Here is a 21,888-nt window from a genome sequence, read left to right on the forward strand (position 1 = left end):
TGTGCCACTGTATTTAAAGATACTGGGGAACAACATATGCTACTACGGAAGAGCCATTGGCTTTGCTTTGTTACTTCCACGTCATTAATTTTCCTTAGAGGAGGCTCCTCAGCACAGGTTGGTTAGCAAAGTGCCTAAAAAGTAGAACTCCCAAATCCAAAGAATTTCAAAAAGAAAATTTGGCCAAAGCCCTGTGTGAATATCTGGGCCTGTATAATTAACCCTCACCTTTTTCTTCCAAAACCTGTCAGCAGAAGGTGGCTACAACATGGGGAGACCTGGGCTGAGGAGGAAGGAACGCCCCTTCCTCAGCACTCTCCAGGCTCCCGGGCTCACCTAGGCTTTTGGGGGAGGTCGATGGTGGGCAACAGCGGCAAACCAGCCCCACCAGCACCCCATGGCCTCCACGCACCGGGACCTCGGCTCAGCATTTCTCCGTTGCTAACTGCAAAAACTAAGCAAGGAAGGTAGACCCTGCCGTGCCGCGTTCCCTTCCCCCTTCCGGAATCGGCCAGTAGGCCTCAATCTTTATTCCTAGGCTACAGCGCTAACGGGGTCCATCTGCAGCAGAACAGGGTTGTCCAGGTTTCCCTCTTCTGGATGATTCGCGGGCCGCAGCCGCTCTTTGACCACCCGGATTGCCTAGTGTCGGGCCATGAGGCCCTAGAGACAGGCGAAAGGTGACCTGGTGTTTGGAAAGTAGCTCACAAGTGTATAGATACATCCTCGGAGTGGGGTGGTCAGTGGCCTAGAACACAAGTGAATTCTGTCTGAGACCAGAGGGTCTGGGCCAAACCTAAACCAAAACCAATAGCGACCCTATAGGACTAAGCAGAACTGCCCCATACTTTCCAAGGAGGGCCTGGTGAATTCCAACCAACCTTCTAGTTAGCAGCCCTAACTCTTAACCACTACTTCACCAGGGTTTCTGGACCAAGCCTAGGGTCTGTGGTGAATTTGGTCACCCTTACAAGACATGGGAGCAGGAGCACTGGTGGTGCAGTGGTTAAGAGCTAGGGCTGCTAACCAAAAGGTCAGCAGTTCAAATCCACCAGCCGTTCCCTGGAAATCTTATGGGGCATGAGTCAGAATCAACTGACTGCATCGAATTTGGTTTGTTTGTTGGTATACAAGGCACAGCCAGATGTCTGAAAGGTGGAAGGCTCATTAAAGCTTACCATTGTACTACCCCTTCTTCCTCTAAATTAGAAGCTGGTTGAAGCCTTTAACACTGAAGAGTTTTCATATGCTTTTCTGGGTAGCAGTATTACCAGTTACAGTGAAAACAGCCGAAGGTGTAGGATTTTAGGTCATCTGCCTACATACACCCCACCATCATTTAAGATTATCAAAATTAATTCATTGGTAAGATAATTATGTCAGAATTTCTCTACATATATTACTTTGTATTCAGTCTGAGGAGAGGTGGAGAGGAATAAAGCCAGCATTTGGTGTGGATTTACATTTTATCAGAAAATTAGGGCAAGGGGAAGTGGAACTCCCTTCCCCCTAAGCCCACTTGTCTTACTTCTGTGTAAAATAAACATAAAAGCTCCTGGAGATGGGATGGTAAACAAACCAAAGGAGACAAGCAGAAGGTAGACATGTGGATAGGAAAACAGAAGAGAGTCGAGGTGGAGGGAATACAGGTACCAATATTGGCAGGTTACCATCAGCAGGGGGCAATGACCCCTGCAATTGTAGAGGAGAGCAGAGGAGAAAGCTTGAAAAAGGGATTGGCACCTAAATTTGGAACACATCTCAAACCTTCTTGTCCCATAAACTTAAAAGGGGCTTCTGTGCCCCAAGCCGCATAATGTTGAAAAGCTCTAGAACTGCACTGTCCAATATAGTGGCTACTTGGCACATGTGGCTATTTAAAATCAATTAAAATTTAATCAAATTAAAAATCATTTCCCTAATCACACCAGCCACATCTCAGTTGCTCAATAGCCAATGTGGCTAGTGGCTACTATATGGCAGTGCAGCTAGAGTACATTTCTACCATCACAGAAAGTTCAACTGGACTGCATCACTCAAGAGAGTAACACCATTTCGAGTATTTGTTTCAAATAAGGACACCTTAGATGACAGTTTGACTGAACAGATGATTCCTGGGTTTCAAGGTTAGGTGTTTTGGGGAGACTGGGAGGGGGTTCAGTAAGGTAAACAGTTCTGTGAAAATAAACTATTGAACTTCCAGGCTTGAATAATGTCTAGAAAATCATCATCTATGGTGAGCTGCCTGACCAATGGTTCTCGCCACTCCCATTCCTAAGTTTTGCTTTCTTCTTGGTGATCTTACAAGAATTATCATCATTTGAAACATGACTTTGGGCCCAGAGGTACACTGCTCTACAATGAAAGCTCTGACCCCTCCAATGAACCCAAACTCCTCTTTCTTCTTAGCAAGAGGAGGTTAGGTTAAAATCATCCAAAAGCCTTTAAGCGTTTAAACCTTGGTGCCCTTGGGTCGATTCCAACTGATAGTGACCGTATAAGGACAGAGTAGAACAACATTCGGTTTCCAAAGCTATAATCTTTACAGAAGCTGACTGCCACATCTTTCTCCTAAGGAGCGACTGGTGAGATAGTCATTTCAAGCCTTGGTGAGTTTGAACTGCTGACCATCTGGTTAGCAGCTGAGTGCTTAATCACTGCACCACCAGGATTTCTTCAAAAAGCCTTTACTAAATAAAAAGGAGGGGGAAAAATGTGTGTTGTACAAGAATATGGGGCCTACAATGTTGAAGTTTTTGGTCACACCATGGCTAATGTTCCCCTGAGGCTCCCAGATCCTGTCTTATTGCTCTCTTCTGCATATGGTGCACACACAGCTTTGCAGGATCTTCTGTGGGTTGCCTCACAGATGGGAGTCTCTATGGGATTGGGCACTGTCTTATTTCCTGTTACAGCACAGCTCCCTTGTTTCTACAGTTCAAAATTCGCAGCCTCAAGTGAAAGCATATATATATAGAGGATTGGTACCTTACAAGCCTAACAAAATGATGCCTTCCCATTAAATTAAAAAAGACCCATTCAACAAGAATTGCATACATACATACAAGATAGCCAGGTCATTAGTTTTAGATTCAAATTTTCTGTTAAAATGATGGTTTGAGTTTGTGGTGATTTTGAAGTATCCAAATGGAATTTTCTTCTGTTTCTTTTTTAAAAAATAACTTTAGAAAAAGATGTCAGGGAGGAGCAGAGTGGGTTAGACTATCCCAGGCTGGACTCGTAATATGTAGGAGATCTGCCTGTACTTTGGATGTATTTTCATTAGGTAAGCCCAATAGTGATCTGCTTTTGGCAGCCTTTCATGACTCTTGATGGAAGCCCCAAATCTAGAGATAAGTAACTCATCTGTAAGAGATGAGCAAATCATGGACAAATAATGTTCTATGTTTAAAAAAAAAAAAAAAAAAAACTCCTCCCCAGATAAACCAGTGCTCTGAACTCCAGAACCCTTCCCCAAAGTCCCACAAAACCCAGGATTTTACACAAAAGGATTGCTGGTGACCTTAGAAAGTACACTCTCCTTTGAATATCTGTTGTAGGACCAGATATCTTTGTAATGCAGAGAATGTGAAAGATGAAGGTACAGAAAATGTGTGAAGATAATTCATTCAAAACGTTTCACTGTAAGGGACAGAAAGAGACGGGGTAGCAGCTAAAGAGGGAAAGGGCATACAAGAAGGGTTTTTCCAAATGGCTTCTGATGGTGTTTACTTGTATGTGTTTTAAGATAGAATTGACAAAAGGAAGAAGTGAAAGATGAAAAAGAGAGGCTAAGAGATGGAGTGAAGTTCCACAAGAGGCAAAATCCAGAGTACAGGGCAATTCTATTGCACCTATAGGAGAGAAGAGAGGCTAGTATTGGGTGCAGATAAGTTTGCAGATCAAGTTCAGGATATTGACAGACTACCTCTCTTCTGCCTTTTATTTATTCAGGTGAAGGTACCTGCTGAGCATGAGGAGGGTGTAAGTTCTGAAATAATCGTTCTAAAGGGTGGAAAAGAAAGCAGACAGAAAACAATGAAATGAATGAGAAAGGAAGACTGTCTTTTTATATTTCTAAAGCACACAAGTATCATTGGCATCTATATCAATGGGTACCAAGCACAGAGTACTTGAGAGACTGAAACCAGACATGGTTATTTTCATCATATTTTATATAAAATAAACATTTATATAAATTTTATTTTGGGCAAGACCTAAGCAAAGCATACACAATCAGACTTAATGGGAGAAAATTTTATGGGTGATATACTTGCGCAGCAAAAGTTAAAAAATGAACATTTATATACAACTGATCAAAATTGGAATGAAAAGCAGGAATCAGTGTGAGTCACAGCAAGTCAAATGATTTACACATTATAAAATAAGCCATGGCTTCTACAGATATTTAAATTTCTTATGAGGAAGGTCTTAATCTTTTTTTCCCTAGAAAAGTACCAAAATCACTGTATGAATTTTTAAGGGCATAGACTGCAAAATAAGAGTAATTACTCTGCCATGTTAAAGTATTGGGCAGTTCAGTCAGACACATTTAGGGTCGTGTACATCAGTGTTTTGTTGTGGTAATTCTATTAAAAATCATTATAATAAAGTGCAACATTTTGAGTTGTCTCAGACACAGAGTGCTTTCAGTCAGATTCAAAGTTACTTTTGCAGAGGTTCTATGAGACAAACATGTCTGAGATACTTGGTAACTTGCCCAGGGTGAGGTGGCTCCTCCATGGCAGTGCCAAGACTAGAACACAGATTTTCTGATTCTTGGACTACTGCTTTGTTCCTACGGACAAATCCAAAAGGACATTATGCACACTGGAAACTACCAGATGTGATACAAGTATATACCATGTACGCTATGAGAATGGAAAGAAACTGCTGGATTTCTGAACGTAGACATCTTTTTCCAGTCTGGAGTAAATGGTGGTCTAAAGTTATGAAATAATGACCATACATTGAAATGGGTGCTGTTTTTATGAGTTACATGCCCTAAAAGTTTTAACTGAGAGAATCCTTGGTAAGCTAAATGGAACATTTTAATATCAGCCAAGTGATAGATATGAATATCATCAATTTTGTTGTACAATTTTATTTTACTGATATTAAGCCATGTCTTTGACTGCAGTTATTTTATTTCTTCTCTTTAAGTTACATAATTACTAAAAATAAAAAATAATGAGGGAAGTGCTGTTTTTGGAAGGACTATTCAACATATTTCTCTTTTGCATTAAAAACTTGAAGAATCATAAAAAGTTACAATATTTTTCTATATTATTTTTTGGCACTGTAAGCTTTTACCTTACTCAGCTATAGCCTACAAGCAAAATTTGACAGGTATTTACTCTTAAAATGTAAAATGGTACCGTTTAGATATTAAATTTTTTTTTAAACCAACATACAATCTAATCAAAGTATGTGACTTGGAAACAAGGAAAAAAAATAAATAATACATCTATAACTATGTTTGCCTGGAATGCTGTTAGTAATATTCTATAGATTAATCTAAGGGGTACATCCACCACAAATCAAAGCAGGTTTTTTTTTTTTAAACTGATTCTAGCAAGTACAATTAGGAAATAACAAAATCTGACATGTGTATACACAAATAGAGTCACATATCTAGGTGTAAACTCTATGCCATGTGAACCTTCTACAAATCATAAAGAATATCAGTTTTATATACTGGACACCTTATCTGGTGCACGCAAATGACAAGACAATTCCTTTCCATCTGAGAGCTAAGAATTCTGTAAATAATAAGGCCAAATCATAGTCCAACTGCCACAATTGCAATCACCTGTTTGTCAGTCTGGGCACAATAGCCTCAAGCAACCAACTGTGTCATAAATCATTCTTTATAATTCTTTGGCTCATTTTAGTCTAGACTGAAAAGTAAAAATTACAAAAGATTATAAACTTCTCTTTTGTAAAAGTCACAAACGTCCATCAAAGTTGTCAGCTTCATAGTGGTTCTCTAGCCTAGCTGCATATTAGCATCACCTGGGGAGCCAGGGCATCAGGGATTTCTAAAGCTCCCCAGGTGACTGCAGGGAGTGGTCCCAGTTGATAGCTTTTGTGTGTGAGGGAACTATCAGCTGAATGCAGCTGTTCAATCTAAGGAAACTGAATATTCCATAGAGACCACAAAAAAAACACACATTTGCTTTTTATTCCTCCTGAAATTACAGTTTTTGTAGGTCAGTTTGTATTTTCTCATTTAGAGTCTGGCTGAAATGCAGGTAATGAAAAACATATGAACAACCACAGAAAAAAGTCTGCATTAAACTAGGTACCACCTGGTGTGGATTTCAGAATTTTATGCTGAGGGCTATCAAGTATTATAAGGAGTAGGAATTAAAGTGGTGACAATCCTCTTTGTTTTATCATAGGCTTCAAAATAAACACACTCGAATATATCTCAGAATTTCCTAAAATTTCTTTTCCTCCAAGGTAGTTGAATCTTTGGTTTAGTTCCCCCATTTTATATCACTGAAATCATGTTTTCTGAATCTCTTTAGTAGACTGAAAACATTTGAATTTTTTTTTTTTTCAAATATAGAATGCTTCACGAATTTGCTTGTCATCCTTGCGTAGGCGCCATGCTAATCTTCTCTGTATCGTTCCAGTTTTAGTATATGTGCTGCTGAAGTGAGCACTGAATAATTTTTAAAATTCCAAAACACAGCTGCCAAGAATTTTTACATTTTTAAACCTCTTTTTGGGTCCTAGTTTTGGGGCACTGATAAAAAAAAGATGAACAACGTTTATTACTTGTCCTATTAAATATTCTGAAGTGAATAATTCTTTAGGTTAAAATAAGCTTCTAAAGCCATTCTCACGGCTTCTATGTCAAAGGACATGTCAAAGGACTGCCAGGTAGATGGATGTTGAGGGCTGGGAGACTCGGTTGTAAAGAGGCTCGAAAAACAGGCCAGACAGACCTGGAGCTGGACAGAGAAATGTGCACATGAGGAACTCCAAAAGTAGCTGAGAAACAATAGCAAATGCTGCTCAGAGTAATGCAGTCACAAATAAAAACTCTGATCATTGTATCTGATCATCGAGTATTTAACAGGCAAAAGCAATTTCTGTCCTGTCCTGAGCCACTTCCCTCCTACCCAGGACCAGCTGGTGGCGCAGTGGTTAAGACTTTGGCTGCTAACCAAAAGGTTGGCAATTCAAATCCACCAGCCGCTCACTGGAGACCCTATGGGACAGTTCTACTCTGTCCGGTGTGGTCACTAGGAGTCAAAAATCGACCCGACAGCATGGGTTTAGTGTTAAATGAAATTGTAAGGCCTCTTGTTAAAAAAATTATAAGAATTTCAAGATGGTGACAGCAGAGCATTCAACCAAGCACAAGGCGCATCTGAGTGCGAGCCTGTGGGAAAGCACAGATTTCACTCTCAGGGTGGTCGCTCTGATCTTCCATTTCAGAAAGGTGCTATCAACTCACGTACCATCATGCCTTCATTAAAGGCAAACTGGATGCATCTCTGAGATCCTGGGTGGTGTACTGGGTTAATACACTTGGCTGCTAACCGAAAGGTTAAAAACAAGTTCAAGTCCACCCAGAGGCACCTTGGAAGAATGCGCTGATGATACACTTTCAAAATGATCAGCCATTGAAAACCCTGTTGGAGCACAGTTCTACTCTGACACATGAGGCCACCATGAGTCAAAATCCACTCCATGACAACCAGTTTGGTTTTTTTTTTTTTTGGTATGTATTTCTATGACAAGCCAGGGCACTCCATTTTTATTTTGATATTTCATATTACAAGGACCAAATAAAATAGTTACAAAACACACTTAATATCTTTTAAATAAAATATGTAAATTATTCTGATAGGCTCCTTTTCTATTGTGAAAGCTATTTCATTGGCTTACGTCATAGTGAAGGTATTAACTCAAGGCAAAAATATCTGCTCCAACAATGTTTACTGTTAATGCTCAGAGACACCAATGTGTACAGACAGAAAGACAGAAAGTAATGCACCCCTAGGAAAGCAGAGTCTCCTGAATGCCATGGAACCCTTTTCCTCAAAAAAAAAAAAAAAAAATGAAGTTATAATGAATAACTTTCAATTTCTTCGATTACCTCAGTAAATACATCCTCACACCTTTAGAAGCACTCCAAATAAGGCATATTGCTTTTCAAAATATGGGGCTCAGCCTTTTCTATGAACTTTCTAAGCCCAAATTTTGGTTACAAGTTATTCTGAAAAGCTGTGATAAATTCCTAGGGGTTCCTGTTTTTCAATTGCAGGGCAGCGGTAGTGGTAATTTTACATCAGTGTGATACATTTCTTGGCCTGAGGACTAAGGTGTCATTTTGGGGGGAAGAAAAATACTTTAGATAAAATTTAGGCTGTATTATACTGAAAGGTTATTAGAAGCAGGAGATCATCATGGTGATATATACATTATTGAATTATTGATGTACACAAATGGATACATCCTAATTCAGATTTTGAAATCCTGTAATCTTGTGCATTTAAGTTATTTCCCCAACCATCCTCACCCAAAGAAGTTTTCTTCCTTTTATTTTAGACTTACCTTAACAAAAATATAAGAATGTACAGAGGCAGTGCTTCCTAACACTGGGTTGAGAAGTGGAAGGCTTTTTATCCTGCACTGGCCAGAGCATGTGCAATAACGTATGCCTTCAAGGCTAGCACATCTGTAGGATGGCTGCCTCAGCACTGAGACCAGCACTGCCTAAGTGGTTATTTTTATTACGGTGATGACCAAATTAGAATCAGGTGTTCCAATTTCTTCACTTTCAAAATAAATTACCACCCAAACACTGAAGGCTGATCCCTAATTTCTTTAACAAGGGAATAATCAATACTAGTTTTTTGAGAAGTTAAAACTTAACTACTTTGTAATTTAGATTTATATTTTTTATATGATCAGTGTTGAAAGTTTGTATTAAAACCACTATGAAGAAAAACAAGTGTATATATATTAAATATTTCATAAGTTAAGAAATAAATACTAAAAAATAGATGTCCAAATCACAAATTCAACTTTGCCTTCCCTTTTATATATATATATATATATTTAATTATGAATTTAGACTTTTTTCCCTTAGATTCTTTAAGCATTCTCCATAAAATCCCCCAAATTAAAATTACAGAACCAAGGACTCTGGGTTTCAACCACTCATTTTCTAAGTACAGAATTCTTCTTACGCCAAGGAAGACAAATAAATAGAGCTCTCTTTCCATCTAGTTGAGTCTATGAAGATTTCTGTGATATATTGTAAGGAATCCTCAATTGTTAAATATATTTTTCAAAAAAATAATAAATCTCATGTCTGAACACTAAGATAATAAAGTAGGACATTTCTCTCAGTTAATATCTTTAATAATTTTTCTCATAGAATATACTATTTTTTTCTCCACCAAAATAACAATATATTTGGAGGTGGGAACATTTATGAATTTAAAAGCACTTTTGAACTCTTTTGACGGCACTGGGGTTTTTTTTTTTTTTTTTCTTTTGAACTCTTAGAGCAGAACCACTACTCTAGTAATACTTGTAATAACATTAAAATAATTTTAAACATTTCCATAAAGTATTAGAGAACTAAGCTCCCTTAGGGGCAAGGATATCCATATACAGTTTCAGAAGCTTCCCTTTTGATATATTAAAGCAATGGGAAAAGCTTGCATCAGAGAGGAGCTTAGTTTACTCTTCAATAGGGCTCTAGCAATGTTCTTAGGGGAATATTAGATAAACTCACTTAACAATCACCCTTTCTCCACATATTCTGGAAGGTTCTACAAAGACTACAGACACTCCTTTCTGGTTCTGGAAAATTAAACAAGTCACCTCTTGGTATAATTTTCCAAATGGCTTGTCCCAGAGAATTTATCCTCTTTGAAATATCTCATCCCATAAAGAATAGATGTTCTGCCTTCGTAACATTCCAAGCTTTGCCCGTCTGGGGCATAAAAGGCTAGGCTAAGACATGGAATGAGATCTCCAGGCTGCAAAAGCAGACAAACATATGAAGGGAAATCTGGAGTTAAGCCAAGCAACAATCTGTAAAACGTGTAGTTGTTGTTTTCCTTCCCTCCCAGACCTCCTTGCCCTTGCTTGCTCTTTTTGTCTTCTTTCTTGGCAATGCAAGTCTCTCAGCACCAGGATTACCAGCAGGTGTCCCGAAATCTGCCACCTCAAGCCAGGAGAGAGAAAAACTTCATTGGTTGTACCCCTGGAGATGTGAAAGCAAGGCTTCCATCACTTTCTCCTCTTCTAGAGGTACCAGCCATGTTCCACAAGACTGGGTCAAAATGCTGTTATGTTTGATCCTTTTCTTGAACTTCTTGTAATCGTTTTTCTAGGCGATCCAATTTGGCGAGATTTTCCTTCAGCAATTTGCTGTCAGGAACCAGTTGTAAGGCTTTCTCATAATAAGCTCTTGCAGATACATAGTTTCCCTGTGGGAAAAAGAAAAGAAAGCAATTATAGTCTAGTCCATCAGAATGTACCCTCAGAGAATGGGTTTACTGGGGAGTCTAAGAAACAGACCCTCTGCCCAGTTTAACACCGGTGTTCTCCTAAGGAAACCTTGCCTGCATGTATAACTTTATCCTTATTCATTCATACTTTTGAAGAATCCATTTGTTTTAAGTACCAAATCAGCTGGAGAATGTGAAGGATAAGAGCTACACCACAAGGTTAAATGGCAGGAAAACAGATTTTCAATTCTACTAATGCAGGGTATCAGGCTATCATTTCACAGTGTTCTCACGGGGTTAGCACTGTTGTTTCTCATTACATTAGAGCCATGGCTAGAGATTCATATTATTAAGACAGGAGGGGGAAATGCAGGAGGAGAAGGGAAGGGAGGAGAGAGAGAAAAAATTTTTTTTGAAACTGAAAGAGTAATGATGAAATAGTTTAGGTAGCCACTACCCTTGCTTAAATTCTAGTCACTACACTGCTATTTTATCCAATAGAAACTGATAGAGAAGAAACATAGTAAGTCAGCTAAACCAAAATGATCCTTTAAAAACATGTCAGACCATGACTCTTCCCAGCTCAAAGTCCTCCAAGGATCCAGCTCATCCAAAGTCCCTAAGATCCCCTTCAGGGCCCCATATGATCTGGCCCCTACAATCCCTCTGACCTCAGCTTCTACCATTTCCTCACTATTAAATACTGCCCCAGCCACGCTGGTCTCCTCACTGTTCTTCAAACATGCCAGGCAGACTTCTACCTCAGGACCTTTACGCGTGCTTTTTTTTTACTATTTTGTCGCATGGCTTGCTCCCTTCAGGTCTCTGCTGAAGTATCACTTTAACTTAGGTCTTTCAGCCCTCACCCCCTGGAACTCCCTATCCCGTATTTTCTTTATCTCTTTTTGCAGTATATATTGTGCTCTTGTTGTTAGGTACCGTTGAGTCAGTTCTGACTCATGGTGACCCTATGTACAACAGAATGAAACACTGCTGGTCCTGCCCCATCCTCACCATCATTGTTATGCTTGAGCCCATTGTTGCAGCCACTGTGTCAATCCATCTTGTTGAGGGTCTTCTTCTTTTTTGCTGACCCTCTACTTTACCAAGCTTGAAGTCCTTCTCCAGGGACTGGTTCCTCCTGATGACATGTCCAAAGTATGTGAGGTATGTATGAATGTGTATGTGGTGTGGTGTGTATTTATTTATTTACTGTCTGTCTTCTCCTAGACTAGAATGTTAGCTCCACGAGGACAGAGATTTTTGTCTATTGTTCAGGGCTGTATTCCTAGTGCCTAGAATAATGCTTGGCAAATAGTATGCTCTCCACAAATATTTGCCGAATGGATGGATGGATGCATGAACAAATAATGTGGATTTTTAATTTTACTTGTTATAGACAACAGTCTCCCTAAGGATCATTTTCAATCCTCCTTGGCAGGAAGGTTCACCCAAAGGTCACTCTTTCTTGTGAAGACAACACAAGAAACCAACAAACCAATAAACAAAAAAACCACAAGCTTGTTCTTCAGTAAAATATATTAGGAAGTAAAATATATATTAGATATAACAGGAAAATAATATTTCAAGTAGCACTTTAGTCTTGACAGTGAGTCAAGCTGCAAGAAAAATAAGCTGCACTGAGCTCTAACAGGGCTTTAGTTCACATACACAAATTTTATCTGCTGTACCTCTTAAGTACACAGGATCTTCTCTGTGATTAGTAAAATCATGGAACCTAATTTAAACAGATTTACTCAAAGAAACAACAAAGGATTCATGATATTCAATATCTAGATAATACAGTGAGTATACAATTTCATTTTTAAACACCTATGTTTTTCGTATTCAAATAATTCAAAAAGGAAATTAACAAAAGTTTTTCAATCCTTTGAGAAGAAAGGCAGAAAGGGAAAACACAAAGGGGAAACCCAGTCTGCATAATGGTGAGTAATTTCTCCTACCTTGATGTGCTGGATGCCTCCCATGTTCATCCAGGCCTGTGCCTGATCTGGATTTAGCTCCACGGCTGCTTTATAGCTCTAAATAAATACGAAATAACTTCAGGTTAGGAAACAAAAACCCACCTTTAACACTACAGGACGGAAGATATCACTTTTTTCCTATGTGAAAATTTAAATGGTGAGTACAATGAAACAAGCTACTACTGGTTCACAGGTGGACCCCCTTCTATTATCTTTCAAAGTTGAGGACACTGAAATGTGTAATTTGCCTGCAGGGCTAACCTTTGGACTGAAAAGAGACCTGGACACCTGCAGGGAATCCAGGTGATGTCTATTGTTGTGCATCATTCCCTCCTAGCCCTGACCTGCAAGAAAATAGTACTTTTCAGCTTTTGTCATTATAAATGGAATTTGTAAGCAAAATCTTTTCAAAATCCTAGAGTCATAAAGTAGTTTCCTAAACCCTGGTGTAGTATTCCCTTTTATGATATCACTGATCTGGTTATCCAGCCTATGCTTAGATACTTGCAGTGACAGAATGCTTATTATTTCTTTAAGGATGTCCTTTCCACTAGACCACCACCTATCTGTCTGTTGTAATGCAGTGGCTTGCATGTTGCTGTGATGCTGGAAGCTATGCCACTGGTATTTCAAACCTGTCTATGGTGGACAGGTTTCAGTGGAGCTTCCAGAATAAGACAGACTAGGAAAAAAGGCCTGGTAATCTACTTTCGAAAATTAGCCAATGAAAAGTTTATGGATCACAACAGAATATGAGCCAGTACAGTACTGGAACATGAAACCCCTAGGTTCGAAGGCACTACATAATGGCCGCAACAAACCCTGGTGGCATAGTGGTTAAGAGCTGAGGCTGCTAGCCAAAAGGTCAGCAGTTCGAATCTACCAGGTGCTCCTTGGAAACTCTAAAGGGCAGTTCTACTCTGTCCTATAGAGTCGCTATGAGTCGGGATCGACTCGACGGCAATGGGTTTGGTTTTTTTGGTTTAGGTTGGAAGGCATTACATACTAGCCCAACAGCGCACTCAAACATACCAACAATCATGAAGATGGTGCAGTACTGGGAAACATTTTGTTCTGTTGTACACAGGGTCGCTATGAGTTGGAGACTACTCGACAGCAGTTAAGAGCAATATTTCATCAGAAAGTCTTTATTTTTCTTCTGTCATATGAAAGGTCTTCAAATGTTTGAAGCGAGTCACCTGTCCCTTAAGGTGGGTGACATAACATGTGTTTGAATAACATGTATCTCATTCAATGTAATATCTGGAAGATGCATTTTTAGTATTTTGTATGCTGTTTTGCATCAGTGGTATTGATTTCACGACACCTTTGCATCACCACTGTTGATTTTATGAGTGATCACCATAAATAAAGCCAAAGGCTGAGTGTTGCCTTCAATTACAAAGATAAGTATCTGTTCATATATTTTAATGTTTCTTGGCATTTTCATTACCAAGGATCCAACTGAACAGATCCATTCAGTAACCAGAATCTGGCCCATCCATCTTCTACTTCAGTTTTAGAAGAGAAGGAAATGATGAGAAATTATACTTTTAAAAGGCTTCTAAAATAAACCTGTAGGGTATGTATCTTAGGATTCATTTATACCAGCAGATATTCTAGGGTATTGTAGTAGTTGAGAGAGGCAAGAGGAAAAGAGAGGAGAGGAGAGAAAAGAGCTGGTTTGAGACCAAAATGTGGAATGCTTTGAATGTCAAGGTGGTAATTGAGAAAATAATGCAGAAGTATTGAGGGACTCTGAATAATCAAACATCAGAAGCTCAATTATATAAAAAAATAAACTTAAAACACTATGGCAACTAATGAGAGCATTCACTCCACAAATATGCTAATGATCTTAGAGTTTACTGTATAAGCTTCACTAAAAGACTGAAGTAATATTAATTTTAATCCATGAATTTAATAACCTAATTTTATTAAGTGCTTATACCTCAAAAGCTTTGTCAAGAAGGTTCTGCTCTCTTAGCTGGTTTCCCTTTGTGAAAAAAAGTTCAGATATGACTTTAGGGTCCTTTGGTTTCAGCTGGAGAGCCTTGTCTATAGCATCAAGTGCCTGCAGAGATTGAAAATTAAGATACAATAAAAGCAGATGAGACAAAGAAAAACTAATTTAAGTGATAAAATTTATTCTTCTTGTTCCTATGTATTAGCTATCCTAAGATGTCAAAAACAGTGGGGTGAGAATGGAAACACATTCTTAGTCTTCCTGACTTTCTCCCTGAGAAATAATTTCGTCCTGACAGAATAATTTCCCTGTACTCCAGGTTCCCCATTTATATATTTGTGACAATAAAAACACCCCTGACCAGTTTACAGGAAGGTCATGTGATACAGTTGTAAGAAACCAAGATTTAGGATCAGACCACTTGATCTGGATCACCCGTTTCTTCTCAGGTCCCCAGTGGCAACTCTGCCCCCTAGAGTCCACTGCCCACACTGCAGCCAAAGATCCCTTCAAAGAGCAAATTGGATCATGTTGTTGTTCTTGAGGAAATCCTGGTGGCATAGTGGTTAAGTGCTACAGCTGCTAACCAAAGGGTCGGCAGTTCAAATCCGCCAGGCGCTCCTTGGAAACTCTGTGGGGCAGTCCTACTCTGTCCTATAGGATCGCTATGAGTCGGAATCGAATCGATGGCACTGGGCTTGGTTTTGGTTTGCTCTTCTTGAAACCCCAAAACTTCTCCCAAGATAAGGAACAAAACCCCTGGTCTGGCCCACAAGTCCTGTGATTACTGGTGCCTTTACCACACAGTGTATGGCACATAGCAGATATTCAACGAATATTTTTTGAATTGATTCATGAATTCACTGGTTATATGACTTTTAAAAAGGAGGTAAACAATGACAGTTGCAACACAGTGTCACTGATCTGACTTACAGGGTTGTTCTAAGGATTAAATGAGACAATATATTAGAAGAAACATGGAAATGATAAAGTATACAAACATTAGTCTTCTTTATTATACAGTTAACTGAAAACAAACTGAGATAATACCACATAAAATCTTTCGACCAAGGACGAGCCACGTTATTATTTCAAGGGGGCATCTAAAGAGTTACAAGAATATCTGTAAAAAGCTTTCATAAGCTAGGACATGCTGACTGATGATATTCAAGACTGCTCAGCCTTGTAAACGGCAAATTGGAGAATCATTTAGGAGCACATCATTTCCTGCTCACGAATTCAAACAATGCCTTTTTCTACCTTGTGGTGGCGCTCTTGCTTGCTGTAGATTGCTGACAAAAGGCGATAGCACTCAAGGCATCCGGTCTCCTCCGACACAATGTGATTGGTCATCTTTTCAGCTTCTTTTGTCTGACCCATCACAGCCAAAACCTGAGCCTGCAAAACCACACAGATCTTGGCTTAAAAGACACTGTTACTGCCTTATCAAGTAAAATATCCCTGAATAGAGGCTTTCAGAAAACCTCCCTGAGAAGAATGTTCAGCATCCATTTAGTGACTGACAGAGAGGGCTGAATCATACTTTACAGGTTTCAATTTTGTTTGTTTATTTAGGTATGTACATGTATTTGTGTGTCAATGGCAGAAACACCAAAACATGCCCAATAAAATAGCTTTTGCCCTTTAAAAAAATTTGACTAAATATGTCAGAATATAAGTAATTTCCTATGGTTTCAACAGAAACCAATTCAACCATTTCTACATGTACAATCCAGTGATTTTGATTACAATCTTCAAGTTGTGCAGCCATTCTCACTCTCCCTTTCTGAGTTGTTCCTCCCCCATTAATATATTCTCACTGCCCACTAAGGTTCCTATCTTTCAAGTTGCTGTTGTCACTTTGATCCCATATAGTTTGATATAGATAGTTCTGAAAAAAAGCATAATGCTTAATGCAGACATTTTTTACTAGTTAAACTAAACTGTCACTTGGTTTTAAGAAGACTTCAGGGGATATTTTTGGGTTAAGGTTTAAAGATTATCACAGGGTTATAGGTTCAGGGGTTCATTTTATTAGTGTTCATAAAATGGATATACCATAGCATTCTGGTTCCAGTTTTTTAGGTCTGAGTGCAGCTGGCGATATTATGTGTTGTGCTTACATTTCCAGCTTCATTTTCTCTAGTTCTTCTACTCACCAGTGCCAAGCGGAGTTCTCTCTGAGAGGGCTGAAGTGCTGCGGCTTCTCGGTAAATCTGCAAAGCCTCTTCATAACGGTTAGTGTTGTAATACAGCGCTCCCAAAGGTGATAAAATCTCAGCTTTGCGTGCCACCTGCAGTGCGCTGAGTTTTGAGAAAAGTAAAATGACACTTTTTTTTCTTTTTTTTATTGCTGACACTTTTCTTTTAGTAGGTTCATTTCCAAAGTTCTAAGTGCAGATTTAGGGAGGGATGCCCATGGTTTGAGATTCTGCTTCAAGGTGGCTTTTTTTTTTTTTTTCTTAAATATCAAGATAACTCCTCACCGTTGAGTTGATTCCAACTCATAGCGACCCTACAGGACAGAGTAGAGTTGCTCCACAGAGTTTCCAAGGAGCAGCTAGTGGATTTGAAAGGCCGACCCCTTGGTTAGCAGCCAAACACCGAACTACTGTGCCAGTAATGATCATGATGCCACCTTCTGAATGTAAAAGTGTCTCCAGTGAACTGGTAATATGGAAAATGACCCCCAAGGGTCTTTTCCATTAATGGTAATAGACTTGTTCAGATGTATGGATAGTCTTTCATCTATTCCCATTTTTAATGTTGCTATTTGTGTTCAGAAAACCATGGGCTAATTAAAGTGGAAATTAAACTCCAACCTTGGCTTAGTGCTATGTTCCAACCAGCATGCAAAAAGTCATTGATTGGGATACCAGTTATCCCAAGTATTAATATTCTATTATTGTCTTTGAAGATGAGACTCTGTATCACATGGATTGGCAAAATTTGCTACCATACTAAGAGCATGTCTGTTCCAATTAACTAAAAAAAATTGATGGGCAATTGCTTCCAAAACCAAAAATAACCAAGCCCAGTGCCATCGAGTCGATTCCAACTCATAGCGACCCTACAGGGCAGAGAAGAACTGCCCTCTAGAGTTTCTAAGGAGTGCCTGGTGGATTCGAATTGCTGACCCTTTGGTTAGCAGCCGTAGCACTTAACCACTATGCCACCAGGGTTTCCGGGCAATTGCTTGGGCCTCTGAAAAAAAGGAACTTTACCGTTTGTACCATTCTTCAGCCACATTGTTCTCTCCCAATGACCTATACAGTCTTCCCAGGTTGACCATGGCCACATGATGACTTGGGCTAAGTTTGATGGCTTGTTGGTAATGAACCACTGCCTTCTCTGGAGAGCCTGTAACCAGTGATGGGGTGGTAAGAGCAGAAAATACTTTATTGTAAGACACTTGAACTCTTCAATCTCCCTTCTGACTTACATCATTCTTCATCATTATTACACAGTCATATCATAACTATTCAGTTTGTAAATTAGCTTGCATTTTCACTTTTTTCTGCCATGAACTTTTGACCATTTCACTAGTTATCCCACTTCCAAAGCAATTAATAATAATCATAATAACCGGCAATAAAACTACAACCAATTTCTTACTATTGTCATAAGTTGTTCTCAAAGTGTTTTTCGGCCATTGCCACAGAAAATATGCTATTTTGAGATTACCTGTGACTGTTATTTATCCAAGATACTGCTGCCTCTTACTATACAAAAAATAGAATTGGTTATTATTGAAAGAAAACCATCCCAAATCAATTTCTAAGGATCTGTCTCAATTACTATATTGAAACAGAGTAATAGAGGGATTTTTTAAAATAAGTATGTGTCAGCTGTATCTTGAAAATTTCTTTTCAAATCATACATATTTGTTTAAGTGGTATTTATTTAATGGGACTTTAAAATATAATAATAATGCCATCTTGCATTTGTCCAGTGCATTGCATATTTTAAAATACTTGTATTTACATGATCACATATGATCTCTGCAGATATTTTTGATACTATTTAGTTGCTTTTGATATCACTTAGCTGCCTCCTGGGATTTAAGATATTAAAAAATAAACCAAAGTACCACTTTATAGATACACAAGCTAATACAGAAACACTTTAAGTGACAAAGATCTTAGGACAAATGAGGGTTAAGGCTAGAACTAGGTGCCTAGAGAGATTCTACAAATCTATATATAGGTCACTGGGGATTGCAGATTTCACAAGTATGAAAACACAAACACAAAGAGAAAACATAGTAGTCAAAAGACATGTGCCATGGTCAATGAGCTTTTTTGGGGGGTTGGGGTGGGGAAAGGAGGTTGTTTGTTGTTGAAGTGGAATGAAGAGGGCTAGACCCTGAGAACTGAAGGTCTTGTCTGATCTTTAAACCTTTACGTCACTTAATTTGTTATTACGTTGCTAATAAACCAGTAGGTGGCACTACACGACAATTTTACATGCAAAAACAAAGTTTCCTAGACATAAAAAAAAAATACCTCAGTAAAAATTGATATTCTAGAAAACAGACAAGCTTCAAATATCCTTGAAAATCAAAACCCTTTCAAGCACTTAATATTGAAAAAAATTAAAACTGAATTTTACTGCAGGGCAGCTAGTTTAATAGTTAAGTACAAAGTGGTACTTTTAATTAAATTCAAATATCTTTCTTTTCATTATTCATAAGTATTCATTACATGCCAACAGTATCTAGGGCTCTGTACAAATAATAAAGTAAATAGAATCCCTGCCCAGTTAAGTTCTCTATTAAATAAAACAGGGTGAGTGTATTAGATAGCACCTGTCATACAGGAGCACTCTATCAATTATAATAACATAGTTTCCATTATGTACATTGAGTAAGGAACAGTACAGCAATTCTGGAGGCTTTTATCAATTGTGAAAAAGCATCTACCATGCGCCATGCCTAGATTTAGATGCAGGTTCTGTATCACTGTGGAGGAACATGTCATCATCAGAGATTTAGAAGCTTGTATCAGCCATGCTCAAAGAAGGCTGCTGCTCCTTAAATCACGGCTACTTCCTGCCGCCTGAGTTTTCCTTAGAGAGACGATTATAAGAACTGGGAAGATTTTACTGAACTGAGCTTTAAGATTTGAGAACTCACAGCCCCGAGGGACAAGATGACTGTCAACAGTGTGAGCTTCCTGCCAAGCCCAGTGAATTTTATTTCTGAGGCATTATTTGGGTTACTGCCATTCTGCCTCACAGATAGTATTATCTAATCTCAACAGAACAGGTTCTCTTTAATTTCACTCACCAGTATCAACTAAGAAAACCCCATAGTTGTTGTGTAAGTCTGAGCTGTCTGGACAGTTCTTTATTCCAGCCTGGTAAATCTCCTCAGCTTCCTTATAACTTTCCTTTAAAGAGAACAAAGAAAAATAAACTGGAAATTAGTAATAAAACCAATAAAGGGAGTGGGAAAAGCAGAAAGAACTTACTGAGCACCCATTATGCAACAGAGACGAAACAGATGAATTAAAGTCAATGTTAACTATGAACAGATGCTACAATTCATGTCCGTGTTTAGTTACGTTAAAGCCAACAAGCTGATGTTTACTAAAAATGGGCATCTGGAGGGATTTGTACCAGTACAGCGCGCCCTACAGTTGGAACAGTGGGGACAGTGGTGGTTCAGCGGTAGAATTCTTGCCTTCCGGGGGAGAGCGGGTTCAATTCCCTACCGAAGCACCTCATGTGCAGCCACCACCCGTCTGTTCAGTGGAGGCTTGCCATGTTGCTATGATACCCAACAGGTTTCAGCAGAGCTTCAGACTGAGATGGACTAGGAAGAAGACCGGGGCAGTCAGAAAATAGTCCATAGCAGATAGGGCAGCTGATCCTGGTGTTGCCACACAGGTAAGAGTAGGAGTGTACCTTTGAAGGGACACGTATTCTGGTTGGAGAGAACAGCTCAGAAATGGGAAAGCACAGGTTGGATAAGGGAAGTACCAAACGCTTCGGTGGCTATTAGAAGGATAAGGCAAAGTCCTACCCATGATCAGCCTCCCTTCCGCCTTGCCCTCAGAAACCTCCCCAAATAAAATCATAAAGCGTAGGTGAAGAATGCTAGCTGTGTATGAAAAAGCAGCTGTAAGCCAAATCCCCCAGGCCTCCCTGCCTTCAGCCAGATTGTTATCTCTAAAAACTTTCCTATGTAGATGATGTTGTTCGCTTTGCCTTATCCTTCTAATAAGGTGGGAAACCAGGAGTGGCACCCAGACCTGTAGTTAGACAGATACTCTGTGCCTGTCCTGATCCCAATACCTGAGGACACTGGTTACTGTTAGCTTCTGCAGCAGCTCTGTAATACAAAGATGTGATTGAAAAAATCTGGGGACACTTGAAATCAAAAGCATCCTTACAACCAAACTCTGGGAGAGTTGAAAGGTGTTTTTCCTGAAAGGAATATAATTGATTCCTCACATTCTAACTTCCTGAAGTCGAATATAACAGTAAACAACAGTTTTTGTGTGCAATTACTATTTTACCTGATTCAATTTTATGTTTTTTCCACTTTTTTGCAGCTCCAAAATAAGCAAAGATATCACCTTTTCATCTAAAACGTCTCACTCTTATTTCTAGGTTTATGAGCTGGGTTTCCACTTTCGAAGTCCAAAGAAGTAATACAATTTAAAAGACCACATGTGTCAGGAGCAAGAAATTGTACCCCTGTAACCTTTTTTTTTTTTTTTTTTAACCTTGGTGGCCCCCAAGGAGAGTCTCAAGATTCTGACTCTGACAAATGTCTTCAATATCTGTCTTTCTTTTCCTTTCCCTTGACTCTAAATTTCAAGGAATGATTAACTTTGCATATTAAAAAATGCAGGAGAAGTATACCTGGCAGGTGATTATTTAAAATAAATTCCAACTTCTCTGAAGGGGCAATATATTTCTCTTAAAAAGTAGCTCAATCTCAAGCACTCACTTTCATTTAACTCATTTGGCTAGAAGTCCTGAACTAAGCCTGCTCCTTCCTGGTCTCTACTGATTTGTGAGTTTCAGAGGAAATGAATGTAAACTACTTATAGGATAACTTTAATTAAAAATGCTCGTGACCGAGAGAACAGTCTGACAAATAATACTTTCTGCTCTACAGGACAGCCCCCAGCCAACTGCTGCCTCAGTACAAAATGGTCTTCCAGGTCAGCTGGTGAACAATGGGCAGCATTCAGCCTTGGGCTCATCTTCCTGTTCAAAAGCATTTTCAGAAGAGGGGAAATAAAATGAGCCTGGGGGAGAGATATAGTCAATATCTTCACTTTTTACATGCTATCATCACTCAACCTAGCATGCTTTTTACTTTGGGAAGGGAAAGTGACAATTAGACTGTCCAAAAGAGGTGTCTAATATAGCCAGAGTGCTCCTTGGAAGAGAGGATGGTGTGACTTAGTCTTGCACACTTTGGATATGTTATCAG

At 39.0% G+C, this 21,888-nt stretch overlaps 2 protein-coding genes and 1 non-coding gene across 5 annotated transcripts in view; all 3 read right to left on the minus strand.

The window, feature by feature from the left end:
• OVCH1 (ovochymase 1) overlaps positions 1-431 on the minus strand; it is a 53,497-nt gene extending 53,066 nt beyond the window's left edge. The window contains 1 exon segment of the mRNA XM_049884849.1: positions 337-431. Within this exon segment, the coding sequence (XP_049740806.1) occupies positions 337-431 (95 nt within the window).
• A 3,768-nt stretch (positions 432-4,199) lies between these two features.
• TMTC1 (transmembrane O-mannosyltransferase targeting cadherins 1) overlaps positions 4,200-21,888 on the minus strand; it is a 335,228-nt gene continuing 317,539 nt past the window's right edge. For 2 of the 3 annotated variants that reach the window (XM_049882736.1, XM_049882737.1), the window contains 7 exons: positions 19,726-19,828; positions 17,663-17,798; positions 16,598-16,742; positions 15,699-15,836; positions 14,424-14,546; positions 12,452-12,529; positions 4,200-10,466 (listed from right to left, as the gene is read on the minus strand). In XM_049882736.1, coding sequence (XP_049738693.1) covers positions 10,326-10,466; positions 12,452-12,529; positions 14,424-14,546; positions 15,699-15,836; positions 16,598-16,742; positions 17,663-17,798; positions 19,726-19,828 — 864 coding nt within the window. In that variant the 3' untranslated portion in view covers positions 4,200-10,325. The remainder of the gene's footprint in view (positions 10,467-12,451; positions 12,530-14,423; positions 14,547-15,698; positions 15,837-16,597; positions 16,743-17,662; positions 17,799-19,725; positions 19,829-21,888) is intronic. The other variant, XM_049882735.1, reaches the window with a different exon arrangement.
• On the minus strand, positions 6,565-6,671 carry LOC126076631 (U6 spliceosomal RNA). Its single transcript, XR_007517557.1, has one exon. It is a non-coding gene; the product is annotated as a U6 spliceosomal RNA (small nuclear RNA).

The sequence above is a fragment of the Elephas maximus genome, chromosome 4 (genome assembly GCF_024166365.1).
Source record: "Elephas maximus indicus isolate mEleMax1 chromosome 4, mEleMax1 primary haplotype, whole genome shotgun sequence".
In the NCBI taxonomy this organism is placed as follows: Eukaryota; Metazoa; Chordata; class Mammalia; order Proboscidea; family Elephantidae; genus Elephas; species Elephas maximus.